Source organism: Diadema antillarum, unplaced genomic scaffold, assembly GCF_040938485.1.
Source record: "Diadema antillarum isolate AM-2024a unplaced genomic scaffold, OU_Dant_1.0 scf00000014, whole genome shotgun sequence".
NCBI classification, from domain to species: domain Eukaryota; kingdom Metazoa; phylum Echinodermata; class Echinoidea; order Diadematoida; family Diadematidae; genus Diadema; species Diadema antillarum.
This window is the reverse complement of record NW_027270903.1, coordinates 5,906,125-5,921,183: the sequence shown is the minus strand read 5'-3', so window position 1 is coordinate 5,921,183 and position 15,059 is coordinate 5,906,125. Positions and strand designations below refer to the sequence as shown.

At 37.4% G+C, this 15,059-nt stretch overlaps 1 protein-coding gene across 1 annotated transcript; it reads left to right on the top strand.

Moving 5' to 3' along the window:
* The first annotated feature begins 859 nt into the window (after nt 1-859).
* LOC139722255 (beta-1,3-galactosyltransferase 5-like) lies at nt 860-1,876 on the top strand. The gene has a single exon (XM_071633567.1). It carries the CDS (start codon nt 860-862, stop codon nt 1,874-1,876), a length of 1,017 nt encoding a protein of 338 aa, XP_071489668.1.
* The last annotated feature ends 13,183 nt before the right edge of the window (nt 1,877-15,059 follow it).

Here is a 15,059-nt window from a genome sequence, read left to right as displayed (position 1 = left end):
TTCTTAGTCAACGGAACCTTGTTTTGGAGCATCGACAGATTAAAGATATAAGTGAGCGGTTTCTTATAGACTTCAGGATAATTGCAGGTACATTGTCTAAACCACGGGCAGTAAAATTTTCAGTAGTAAGATCATTATGTAAATGTTTACTTTGTAAATGTTACTTTGTATATTTTATTAGAAATGAAAACAAAATTTGAATTTCATTTCATTCAATTTTCTTTAATTTCATTTAATTTTTCATATGTAAAAATAAAACAGACAAAACCCTGTGCAGGTGTCTTGAAAAAATGTTGAAGGATTCGAACGTAGGGATGTGAATGTTGACGATGCGTCTTTCTTAATGGATTCTAAGCATACCATTGTACAGCGCACTTTTAGTGCGTCTTTCCCCTTTGTTATTTCTGGTGCTACTTGCCGGGTTTTCCATCAAGAGGCCTCGTGGTAGCTTACTTTTGATAAGAGGGCCTCATTGCAGGCTCCCTTCGGTAGCCACGTAAAACAAATAAAATCTATTCAACGCGAAGCAATTCAATCTGCATTTTGCCCCAAAAGTGCGAAAGATCCACCTCACACTGTTTGAAGACTTGGCGGCGGGGTAAGAATGAGCAAAGGCTTTTGAAAAAAAAAGACAGACACCGTTTGGGATTTTTTTTTCGAAGCTGGAACAGGTATTACCTACTCATTTGCCTACACTAAAAGGAGGAGGAGGAGAAGAAGAAGAAGTAGAAGACCAACAATTGCACTTAATTCCAATTTCTTCACATTTCAGAGACACGGAGATCACGCAGTCAGTATGAATATCTTGTACAAACAAGGCCATTTATGTCTCATTCCGAGTCATCAACGCCTTTACTTCATGGCTGCCTGTCTTGTCGCTTTGATGTTCGTCTTATGGTGTACTCTTATCTCGGATCAAAACAGCCATCGCGACAGAGTTGTGTTGAAAGCTGTGGTTCCTGTCACCCCAAGGACCCGATTTCGACCGAGGAACAGAACGCACGACAACGGTCTCTACCTGAAAGAACCAATCGACGACCACAATTACCAATATTTTCACAACCCTACAGACACCTGTATGAGGAACAAAGGACGGGCTAATATTTTCCTCCTAATTCTGGTTACATCGTCACCCGGGAACCATGAGCGACGCCAGCTGATACGCCGCACCTACGGGAGAAACTCGTCTTGGTCCGTCGAGAAACGAGGAGAAACAAAGACTCTCTTCATTCTCGGAGTCACGGACGTCTCTGGGCAGGTGGTCATTGATGACGAGGCCTACCGTTATGGGGACATCGTCCAGGAAAACTTCATAGACAGCTACCACAATCTATCACGCAAGACTGTCGCGGCGTTCAAGTGGGCCAGCAAATTTTGTCGCCACGCCAACTTTGTCATGAAACTGGACGATGACGTCATGCTACATCAGAAGCGGGTATTAAGACTGCTTCATAGGCAACCGGCCGTGAACTTTTCGGCAGGCGAAGTCATGATTGATACTCCCGTTGTGCGGAATGCCAGCAGTCGCGAAAGTAAATGGTACCTTTCGGAAGAGTATTACCCCAACCAAACGTATCCTCCTTATCTGAACGGTCACATCTACGTGCTATCCAGTGATCTGGTGGAAGCTGTTTATCAAACTGCCGTCCAGACGCCCCTCTTTCCCTGGGAAGATGTTTTTGTTGGAATATGCCTCCAAAAACTGCGTGTGAAATTAACACCAATCAGTTTATTCTTGCGTATCAACTACCCCAAATTTGTCGTGAACGACAAGAAAAAGATGTTGGCAATAATGCATCATTTTCTCGCAATTGCTGATATTTCCCCATACCTCATGGAGATGATGTGGACAGCGTTTCGAGTGAGGACGTCGTAGCCCTCTCTTCAAACATACCTCAACATGAATTTCGTATTTTCGTTATAATAATGGTACGGAGTCGGGGTCGGGAAACGATAGGTGTTTTAGCTTGGATTTTAGTCCAGACTCTGTACAGTGAAAGTGAATATACTATTCATACGGAAATACGCGTAGGGGTCAACAGGCGTTTAAACGATTTTCCCCCATAATGTACACCCATAATACTGTTCTTATTTGTTTCTCATGGATAAAGGAATACGGTATTAACGAACCTTCTGAACAACGAATCTTCTGAATAACGAACCTTCGGAATAACGAACTTTCGGAATAACGAACAGCACCCCAATCATTTACAAGTATATTTCACGTAGAATAATTTACAATGGCAAAGGTTTTTATTTGATTTGATCTTTTTTATTCGCTTAAAAAAGTCTTCACGTTATACATAGGAGTGAAAGCTATGTTATTTGGATTTGGTTCACCTAAAAATTCATGCAAATGCTTTTAGAGAGAGATGTGTTCTTAACGAGATTGATACCAGAAGAAAAAAAAATGTTTGCCAATGAAGAGTGTAATTACAAAACGGATTAAGGACAAGTTTATAAACATTTCAAAATATGTCCATCGCTCGGTAGAAAAGAAATTGAAACTAGTGGTAAGAATACAGTGTGTCCCACAGTGTGTTCCCAACGGTGTTCACAGAGTCGGCTCTGTAAAAACACTCGAACTTCAACAGTGTGAAAATGATTTCACACTGTGATGTGGTTTTCACAACAGAGTGTTCACAAAGTTACGCTCTGTTCCACACTTTGAATTGACGAATCACAACGCGTTCACTCTGTTAAAACGCTCGACTTAAACAGTATATGAAGAGATTCAAACTGTGTCCACAATGTGTTTAGACTGTGGGACGTAGCCAGGTATCTCACACACTGTGTAACACTGTGTTCTTTCCAGCAGGGTCGTTCCATGAAAAATTATGCCCTTGAAGTGATTATGAAAAGTATCTGTCATGCACCAACAGAACACCCGTCAGCACCGACATAACATCTGTCATACATCGACAAAACATTCTTGGATTAGCACCGAATGACTGCAACTGTTCACGCCATGTTTGCCAACTCCAACTCTCATGTCTCCAATGGACACTTTTATTACACCCCACCCTGGTTTCACCAAGGCACATCACGGTTCTCCGTCACAGTATCCCATATTGTCTCATTATATTCATTGTCTTTTTTACCGACTTTAATCGCAAATATCTAAAATTAACAATAATGGAATTAACTCGGCTTACTACGAAATATTTTGAATAGTCACACTCAGTGTTATCCCATTTGTATTTTTAAGTATTGCAATTACACTCAGAAGCCTAGTGATTATTTGTATTATCTCCCAAGTATTTTCATGGCAGTTTTGAAAAACTTTAACTTGTTTGTAAAGCATTTTCTCTTTCCTAAACAATCGTGAGCTGTTCATATACCAAGTGAATCTTTTTTTTATCATGATAGGCTTACATTAATACTTGTTACAAAAGCTGTTTTCACCGTGTACCGATCTTTAAAATGACTTAGAGATCCATGTCCTAAGCTGAGACTCCCCCCCCCCCCCGTTATTATTCATTCTTTGCATCAGAATAGGAGTAACATAGTGAAATAACGAACTCGTAAAATTTCCTTTGAAAAAAAAAAACCAAGACCAAATGGAGAAAAAAACAAAGGACGATGAATTAAAGGGTCTAAACCAATGCATAAAATGCTAGAGATACACGGGTTCATCAAGGTATAGAGAAAAGATTGTGTTTTGAGCAAATAAACGAGTTCATTCAGAAACAGACAATTTCTTGAAACTGGGGCTTACCAAAGTATAGTTTATTCTCCGATTTTTCTGAAAAAGAAAACGAAATATTTCATTTGAAGAAAAATGTAAATAAACAGATAACATAAACCTTCTTTGACATTGTTGTTAAGGGAATTCCACATTTAGGGTCAGGGAAAGAGGGGATATATTTGACAGTAAAAGCCCTAGTCCATGACAAGTGGAACCAATTCAATTGCCGCGCAGAATATGATTGGATAGTCTTGATTTTGACGAACATGGAATCGAACACAGAGAATGAGTGGAAAATTTGTATATGAATTGTCCTCAGCGCTCAGTGCTAATGGTAAAAATCACTGATATTCAAACATTATATTCATGAAAGAAAACATTCGTTTATAGGTAGTATCTCCATAATTCACTGAAAATGATAAGAAGTGTCTTTTTTGTAATGATGATAATCCATTCTTTCTACATATTATAAGAATGAAAAATGTGTGTTTTCCGAGGCTTGTATGCCACACTTATAAAGAAAAGTAATGATATTTAAGGGATTGTATAGTTTTGGTTGAGACGTATACTCTCTAAAAAAAACCGAGTGAAAATTTTCACTCTTGAAGGAGTGAATACACAAAAGAGTGAATTTAGAGTGAAATTGGAGTGAATTTCGAGTGAAAATGTTCATTTTCACCCGTTTGAGAGTGACGTCAGGGATCACTCCAAAATCTTCGAGTGATCCCTGAGGTCACTCCAAAATGAGTGAAAATGAAAATTTTCACTAAAAATTCACTCCAATTTCCCTCTAAATTCACTCTTTTTTTGTATTCACTCCTTTTAGAGTGAATATTTAACTCGATTTTTTTACAGAGTAACTCCAGGTTTCTAACATTTTTCTGGTAAGATAATGAGAAACCTCTGATGAAATATGAAAGAGCGTGTAATTCAACAGGGATTGAACGTTTCTGACGAATATTGGTTTTAAAATAGCTGAGATATCCACAAAAGAGCAACCCTAATAAAAGGTGGGACCCACCTTTTATAAGGATCGCTTTGATTTACTTTGTTTTTGGATGTCTCACCATTCCCAAACCGATTTTCATCTGATACACTTTTTTTTTAAAGATATAGGATCCTACTCCCCCCCCCCCCCCCCACTTTGGCCGAAGATGTAGAGTGAAACAGTTTTTGTTGCTAGTTGTATTTCGTTTTTGTTTTGTAGTTTGTTTTTGTTTTGTTATTGTTCTTTCTGGTTTTCAGGCGATATCAGTCTTGGCAAAGAAGTTTGAGGCTTTTTTTCTTTGCTTGGCAGCCCTTTGTCTGGGTTCAGATAAGTGAGCACACATCAGTTCATTGCCCAGCTGAACTTGAATAGGACCACCAGTGCTACAATGGTTGGGTGAGCACACATCAATTCATTGCCCAGTTGAACTTGAATAGGACCACCAGTGCTACAATGGTTGGGTTGAGGTTAATCCTTCCCCTCCTTTTGCTATCACTTGCAAACCTTGACTCTTCAAGTCTGCTGTGTACCAGCTGTTCACACAGCTATGGCGGGCGAAGATACATATCATTATCAAGGATGGATAGATGTCACATTAAGTTTGTGGGACATGGTATACATTACTATCCAAACTCAACAGCCACCTTTCGGACTCAGCTCCTGGTTTGTGGTGATATCCAACCAAACCCTGGCCCAAATGTAGGAAAAAGAATCCAGTACTCGGTGGATCAACTTTTGAAGTTAAAACCTAGTCCTGCTGCAAATAAGAAACTTTCTGAAGATACCTGGAAGAATGTAAAAGCTCTGGGCATCAACAATAAACCTTTATCACATCGCGGCAAGCGTGGTGGTATTAGAAAGCGAACACACCGTATCCAGGTTGTTATTACAGATAGGTTGCCAATAATGGAACACATACGGTTCTACAGAATGAAAGATATCAGGCGAACGCCTGGCAATATCAAAATCCTCACTAGAACTCCCTTAGCTTACAAGGATAAGCAAACAGTGAAACTAGCGGTATGGAATGCCAGATCCATGAAAGCTAGAGGACGTGCTACGGCAATATGTGATTTTGTGATCAATGAGAAAATAGATATCTATGCACTAACTGAGACGTGGTTAACAGATTCCTTTCGTGATGATTGTACTCTCGCAAATATCAGTCAGACACTTCCAAACTATGAGTTTCATCACGTTCCTCGAACAAGTACTACTGGTGGCGGTGTTGGCATCCTCGTACATCTGGGATTCGATCTCAAGTTCAACGACCGCAGCCAAACACACTCATTTGAATACATGGATGTTTCCATCTCATCATCAAACTCCCCCTCTCACACCATCCGCTTGCTGGTGATATACCGTCGTCCTTACAGCCGGAAGAGGGTGAGAAGCAGACCTGCTGATTTTCTTGATGAGTTCACATCTTTCCTTCAGAGCCTACATAGAGCTTCACAAAAGATAGTTTTGGTTGGAGACTTCAATTTCCATATGGATGTTAAAGATAATCAGGATAGTTCTGCATTCAATGAGGTCCTAGATCTTTTCAGCCTCAAGAACCATGTGACTTTTCCAACCCATTCGTCAGGCCATGCGCTTGACCTCATTATATCTGGCCTAGATGTTAACATCGTTGAAGGGCTTGAGAACCACTTTCATTTACCTTCAGATCATGCAGCGGTTACCTGTACCTTACGTCTTGGTCGACCTCGAGAGGTCAGGAAACATGTTCGTTCCCGCAACTTGAAAAACATTGACTACAATATATTTCAGCAGGATCTGTCAACAGAAATCAAGGGGGAATTACCGAATGACATTGATCTCTTAGTTCATCTTTATAACACATCTCTGAAAAGTGTGTTGGATAAGCATGCACCAATGAAAGACAGGCATGTTGTTCTTCGTCCAAATGCTCCTTATTACAATGACTCCCTCCGTCTCGCAAAACAACAGAGGCGCCGCTGTGAACGGCGTATGCTAAAGTCCAAAACTGAGATTGATCGGCAGATTTACAGGGCAGAATGTAAACAGTATTACCATAAATTAGCTGACACTGAGTCATCCTATTTCCGCGATAAGATAGACTTTTGTGATACACGAAAGTTATATCAGACGGTGGAAACGTTAACTACAGTGAAATCAAACGTCCTGCCAAAGCACACATGTGCAGAATCATTAGCCAATGAATTTGCCAATTTTTTCCACCACAAGATTTCCAAACTTACGCTTGAAGTGAAGAAAACACAAGGAGGTGATCATGATTTGGTACAACTCAATGAAGTATGTCATTCGTCCCTGACTGAATTTGAACGTTTAGACGAGGATGGTGTTATGAAGTTGATCAAGTCATCATCATCTGCAACATCCTCCTCTTTAGATCCTATGCCAACCACGGTGATCAAGAAGTGTGCCCAAGTGTTACTACCATTCTTGACAACGACTATTAACACTAGTCTTAATTTTGGATTTTCCCCTTGTCACTCAAGAAGGCAGTTGTGACACCACTTCGCAAGAAAAATGATGTTTCTGCAGACGAATTGTCTAACTATCGTCCAATTGCAAACCTCTGTTTCATAAGGAAGTTAATTGAGAAAGCTGCAGTTCAACAAATACAGGAATACCTATCGGCAAACAATCTGCACAACCCGTTTCAGGCAGCCTACAAGTCACACAACAGTGTGGAAACTGCTCTGCTCAAAGTTCAGAATGACATTCTGGTTTCTTTGGATGAAAAAAATGAAGTCTTGCTGGTCCTGTTAGATTTCAGTGCAGCATTTGACTTAATTGATCACAAGACCTTGCTGAACCGTTTAAAATATCTGTATGGCATCGATGGGACTGTACTGAATTGGATGTCATCGTACCTTTCCCAACGTTCACATGTTGTGAAGGTTAACGATTCTCTGTCCCAACCAATCGATGATAAGTGTGGGGTGCCTCAGGGCTCGATTATCGGACCGTTGCTCTATACATTATACAGCTCTCCAATAACAGCAATTATCAAATCTCATGGTCTAGAGACAATGTTGTACGCTGACGATACCCAAATGTATCTAACTTTCAGACCACAACATCTACAGAGTGCCATAAGCAGGATCAATGACTGTCTTGCTGATGTTCTTTCATGGACTCACAAAAACTGTTTGAAAATCAATCCACAGAAGACTGAACTAATTCACTTCTCGTCGAGATTTAATCCTGCGTCTTCACCAGCATGTATTGTAGTGGATGGACTGGATGTACATGAAACAACCAAAGCACGCAACTTGGGTGTACACATGGATCAACACCTTCAATTGAAAGAACATGTTAAAATTATGACTCAATCTGCAATGTGTGCATTAAAGAGAATAGGGAAAATACGACATTATTTGTGCGAAAAAACTACTGAAAAGTTAATCCATGCATTTGTTTCTTCTAGAATTGATTTTTGTAATTCCCTTCTATTTGGCCTGCCCGAAAAAGACATAAGAAAACTCCAAATTGTTCAAAATTGCGCCGCCCGACTTGTGATGCGAGCAAAAGGAAGAGATCCCATAACACCCTTGTTGTCACACTTGCATTGGTTGCCTGTAGATAAGAGAATCATGTTTAAGATCCTTGCATTATGTCATAAAACATTGATAAATAAGTCCCCAACATATTTGTCTGACATGATCATTGAATATATTCCACAAAGAAATCTACGATCTTCTAGCCAGAATTTATTAGTTATACCAGCAACCAAAACATGTTCATATGGGGATCGGGCTTTTCAGTTAGCAGCACCTGTACTCTGGAACAAATTACCGAGTCAACTTAGGGCCATCACATGTACTCACACTTTCCTCAAGTCCTTAAAAACATATTTGTTTTGTTATTAAATGATTATGATAAGTTGTATTTTGTATGTTTAATTATATTGTTTTGTTAAAATTATGTAAGTTGTAGTTTATGGTACTCTACCCATTTGTGTAAAGCGCATAGAGATTCCAGGAATATTATGCGCTATATAAGCAGCTATTATTATTATTATTATTATTAACCCCGGAAGTGGTACCAGAAAATGCTTTATTTCTGTTCTTTTTTTTATCAACTCATTTTGGTAATAAGGGCCAGCAAAACGAATCGAAATGTCCATATTTCTCTAATAAAGTCGGCCCTCACTATGAAAATCGATATGAAAACATTTGTGAATAATAAATCAGAAAGAATACTTGATATAAAACACACAAAAGGAGGTGTACAATAAGCAGATAAGATCGACATTTTGTGTAATAGATGTGTGACGATCGATAAGAAAATTGGTAGCGTTTATTGGGCAGGGTAACCCCCGAACCACTCCACGGCCATTCCGTTGATACAACCGCCTGCGGACCGTGAAATAATTTGCGAAGAAATTCATTGTGTACTTTTTTTTTTCGATGACATCACTTGCCTTTCATTCATCGACTCTTTTAAGTCATTTTGCATCTTCGCTTGTAGCTCTATTTTGGTATTCCGTTTCCCTCTTATGTATATCCTGCAAATTGTCAATTATTGTTCGAATAAAGCGCAATATATATAAAAAAGACGAAAATATTCTTAATCAATCACGTTTCTTTGTTATCTATAGTCGTGCATCCCATTTATATTGGCAGCAAAACTTGTAGAGAGACGTGGCTGATGTTGGGTTACACCCCTTTAATTAAGCTTTCGGGCGAAATTCCCTTCTTCAGAATTGTATTACTGCTGAGTGCGGTCTTGTGCGATTCGCCCCGAAAGCTTGATTAACGAGGTGCAACCCAACATCAGCCACGTCTTTCTGCAAGTTTTGCTGCCAATATATTTAACTGTCCTTGCACTGCCCCGCCATGTTCTGGTTAAGTCCATTGCTGTCACTATATATATTATATATATATATATATATATATATATATATATATATATATATATTTATATATCATATATATATATATATATATATATATCATATATATATATATATATATATATATATATCATATATATATATATATATATATATATATACAAAGTGTGATCGAAAAACGAGTTCACTGGACCATTCAGGTGAAATCAGATAAATATTTGATATTAAACAGTCGATCACGCTGCAAAAAAGGAAATGATAATCAAACGTGGAATCATGTGTTAAATCATAATGTGTTATTAATTGCTCCCTGTTGGACAACAGGTCGATATATCATCGGAGAGGTTTCATTTTGCTTTGTTGGACGATTGACCAACTTGTATATACAGAGTCTATATTTATATCGAAAATGGCGATAAATCCGCTTTGCGATCAAAACTTTTCGTATGTTATCTCTATGCCTATTATGTGATTATATTTTGCTATAGTTTGCTCCACTTTGCTCTACTTGAGCTGTCTTTATCAAAGCCTTCGACATTACGTTTTTGACATGGAATCCTGAATACATTTCCCGCGTTGAAAAAAATAATTAAAAAAAGATCAGAGCTTTGCGTGTTAAACCATGGACCTGCAACAGTGGAGAGATAATGTAATTTTGTTTTAATTGTGATATTTTTATAGGAATCGAGAAATTTGAACTGAGCGGATAAGAAAAGATGGTACAATATTGGTTGAGGTGAGAATTCAGTTTTTATCTTTTTGCGAAATACTTAAGCAACTTTTCCAAAAAAAAAAAGAAATCAAAAAGCATAGCATTCTAAGAGGAATTCAAAGTATATTTGAGGAAATGGGTTTTAAAATGGCTATGATAAATAAAATAAGTAAAGCAAAACGATCCTAATGAAGGTGGGTCCCACCTTTTATTAGGATTGGTTTGATTTGGATAGCTCAGCCATTTCAAACCCAATTTTTATCAAATAAATTCCGATTCGTCTTAGAATTATATGCTCTTGTATATCATATAGGAGGTTTATCATTTTTAATCTTTTCATTTTCTCAAAAGAAAATCATCATCAAAAGCCGTTGGAAAAGAAAAATGGTTAATTACTTTTTTTTTTCTGTCTCACACTCTGCTTTGGCGAGACCACTCATTACGTAACACAGATCCCCCAAATAAAGAACCTGTTTCCCCGTGTGGGGCTTCTAGCTTCTGAAACTATTGAACATGATGAAAAACAAACCCTCATTGCACCAATGATACTGTATTGCCATCACGTACGCTACTCATCGCAACCAGTGAGGTGGTTTACATCCTCACGTTTTGACAAGGAGGTGTTACACATGGTCCGATAACGCTCCGTAATTCATGCAAACACAATCATGTTTGGGTTTTTAGAGGATCACAATACAATGGGATGTCTATAAAGACTCCTCTCCGCTTTGAAGTCATAATAGTTTGCGCCGCTCCAGCGCCAAGACGAAATTCACTGAATTACAAGCTGTTTTTCAGCCCAAATAAGCCAGTTCGTAATTAGCTCATGGGCACGTTGGTACAAATGACCTTTCTTTTTTCTCAGTTGGTTAGGCACTTTAATCGTTTTCAAAGAGACATTATTCGTACCTGGAAGTTTACCAGACGTAACAATTCATGGAATTCGTGTTCAAATAATAAATGAACTTGCATAGACCAGGTGACCACAATGGTCCGTCAATCAATCAACGGGGAAGCATCCATTTCATTGTTTTGCTTTGAATGCATTAAAAGACTGTTTTATTCATATTGCCAAATACCAGGTTTGCTGTCAGGTGGATGTACTGGCAAGCAACATTTACAAGGATGACATGAATAATCATTATAATTATGACAGATGCTTATCTCAGTGAATTTAAAAACCAACGTGCCTCTTGGTACAAATGACCTTTTTCTGCTCATGCGCAAAGTGGAACTACACTGCAAAAAGTCCGGTGTTAAAAAGTGAACACCGAGCTGGTGTTAAATTTTCGGTGCTCATTTATGGTGTTAAATTAACACCTACGGGTGTCATTTCCAAATTTTAAACTGTTTTTTGAAGAGTTTCTTAGTAACTGCACTTCTTGTTGATTTTTAATTTAAACAAGACGATCAAGAATTTTACATTAAAATACTAGATTTTTGAAAAAATGTGAAAATAAATTTACACCAAAGTAACACCAGCTGGTGTGGTCCCTTATTGAAGCTGGACGGGTGTTAAACCATTGATATTAACACCAGAAAATATCAAATCAACACCATGTGGTGTCATTTTTGAATTAACACCAGTACAGTGTCAAAATAACACCAGGTACATTGTCAAATTAACACCACGAAGTGTCAGGTGAACACTTTTCAACACCATCACAGTGCATTTTTAACACCTGTGGGTGTGGTCCTTTATTGAAGTTTGATCGGTGTTAGATTTAACACCCGCGGTGTTAAATCTAACACCGATGTTTTTACAGTGTACGAACTGGCTTATTCAACCATGAAATATCAGAGATATTTTCTCTTTTTTTAAGAATACTGGTCTTTTCGAAAGAATTCATATCTTTAATCATGTTATTCCCTTCTCCTCCTAATACACAGATCGATTTTAAAAGAAAATTAAGACCAAATTTGGAGACAATAAAGAGTTCACTTTTATGTCTTCATTGAATTAGAATCTGTTTATCAACCCGAATTCAACCATGAAATACTAGATTTTGTTTTGAACACTTGTCGTCAGGAAAAAAAATTCAAATTTTGTAATCATGTTTTTTTTTTCATTTAGTTTCATACTTCTCATTTATCAATATTATATCAGAAGTAATGATGCAAGTTCTTTTGCCTTGTCAACAAAGTGCAAAACAAACAATATACATGGTAATAACACAGCAATGTAATAACTGGTCGAAATCGAAATGGGGTTGAACAAAGAGAAGTATGATGGGACCTACATGAAAGCTAGCTTATTTGGCTGTAAGTCCCGAGTAATCAGTGTTTGTGAAAGAGAAACAGAAAACGGATAGAAGCGGGGTATGCCTATGTGATTTTAAAAAAAGGAAAAAAAAAACCACAATACTAAAATGTGAACCATTATTGTGTCCGAGCTGTCATTCGTTTCCGGAGTAGAACATGGTTAGAATGGGTAGAACAAATTATTGTTTTTCCTGAACATTCGAGTAAAAACATTAGGTAACTCCTTGATAGAAATTTGGTACATGAATATGCCGACGTCATAATTGAACAGATCTGATGTTTTCAGTATTTTGTTTTTTACGAATAAGTTATTCCTGTTGGACAAGTATCTGACATGGTTAATATTTCTCATTTTTTAATACGGAACAGTACATCGAGAAGATTAAATTCTAGTTGCATTGCCCCGCACAAGAGTAACACAAAAAGGTACGGAGTAATCAAAGCAGGATAAAGATGAAGCAAAATTTGACTAGGAGAGACACTCTTGAATTTATTAAGAACACCCGTATTTTTAGAAAGAATATTACTTAGATGTCTAACGTGGGTTTTCCAAGATAAATCACTATCAATAAAGAGCCCTAAATATTTAACAATTAACTTGATTTAATTCAGTTTCACTAGACTTAATGTGAAGGGGAAGCGTGTTAAGACTGTTGCTAAAAAGCATACAATGAGTTTTATCGATATCAAGTGATAATTTATTGGGGTATATCCAAGATTGCACAGATTTAAGTTATTCATTCATTGTATTAACGAGAGTATAAGGATCTCTATGTGTAAAAAACAGATTGGAGTCATCAGCAAAATGGAATTCTGTTCTCGTCCTAATACGCAGATCGAAAGAAAATTCAGATTTCTTAGAAACTCCATATTTTTCCATGATGTGCACGAATGCTCATGTATGTTGGCTATCTTTTGAATGTGGCATATTTTGATCTTTTGAATAAAATACTAAATTTTAAAGGCTTATTCCCCCTTTTTTTTCTGTTCAAAGTGTAATATATAATATATATATATATATATATATATATATATATATATATATACATATGCGTGTGTGTGTGTGTGTGTGTGTGTGTGTGTGTGCGTGTTGTAAGTAGTTCGTAGTCCACGTGTTGGTCAAATAATACTATCAATAATAGAACAGAACTCCAGAAATGTATCATCTTGCAAATACCAAAAGTTTAATCATAACATACACAAATTTTCAGGCACCTATAGACCTTTCTTAAATACTGTAGTATTCTAGACGAAAAAAGCTCGTAAAAAACAAGGGAAATAATAAGGCAGTATGGACATTCCTTATCATAACTTCAAGAATATTCCTGTAATGATACGACTGAAGCATCACTCTATGGAAAGGATTTATTTTGCTTTTATCTGATGATGGACTTAGGCCTACATTAAAAATGTTTGAAAGCTCAAATTTTTAGAATCTTCATATCTAGGCCGTACGTTAGCAACATACATTTTTTTTTCTTGAGAATTTACGAATCAATAAAGTTCATAATGTTTTGACTTCTCGCTTTTTCTCTCTTCATTGTCCATGTAAACTAAAATTTCTGGGATCATTGAGACATGGCTAATCCCTTTATCACTGTGCGACAATATTTATAGTTATGAGCATGTATGAGCTCGGGGCGGTGCTGGGTGATCTGTTCACAAAGACTGTGATTTTGATATTAGTATTGATCATCTTTATTCATGTTTCAGCTGTGAAATCATCGTCCTCTCACATTTAACACGGCTTGAGCTGAACAGTTATAGATACATTCAATGTGACCATGGAATATGTACAGTACTATGCCCCCCTCCCCCCCCCCCCCCCCCCAAAAAAAAAAAAATGGATTTCGCATTGATAACTTCTAATATGATCAAACTCTCTGAATGCTATTTCAGGGTGTCATCCTGCCTATATTTTACATAAAACCTTAAAAAAAATGTAGATTGTTGTAAAGCATGCCATGGGTCTTATTCTTCGAAGCTTAGTATTTGGATGATCTTGGAACTGCATATTAATGTGTGTACACAGACAGAATTTGGAGAGAGGAGATTTCTGACATGCTCTACAAAAATTCCCCTTTCTCTTTGACCACTGAAGCAAATGGATGGGGTTTTCTGTGAGATGTGGGTAATAATTGTAAAGTTCCATACCCTGCAATTGTATTTGGATTGATTCATGACTTTTTAAGTTATCTTTGCGGAGGATTCCGTTGTAATTACTCTCTCTCTCTCTCTCTCTCTCTCTCTCTCTCTCTCTCTCTTTTGGGTGTGGGGGGGGGGCAATCCGATACAACACACATACGCGTTAGCTCCATGATGTGCCTCACTATTGATTGCTATGTTAAAATAAAAATTGTCAGAAACATTTGCATTAAAAATTTTGTTGTTGTTGTTGTATAAGTGCAGGTACTTTCTATTCTATAGTTAAAGTGTTGCAGGAGGATGACGTCACAGGTGGAATATAAATAAAGATGATATGGATGGCTTTTTGTGAGAGGTGGGGCTTAACAAGGGGCAGAAAAAAAATTAAGACAAAATCTTATAAAACATATGACGG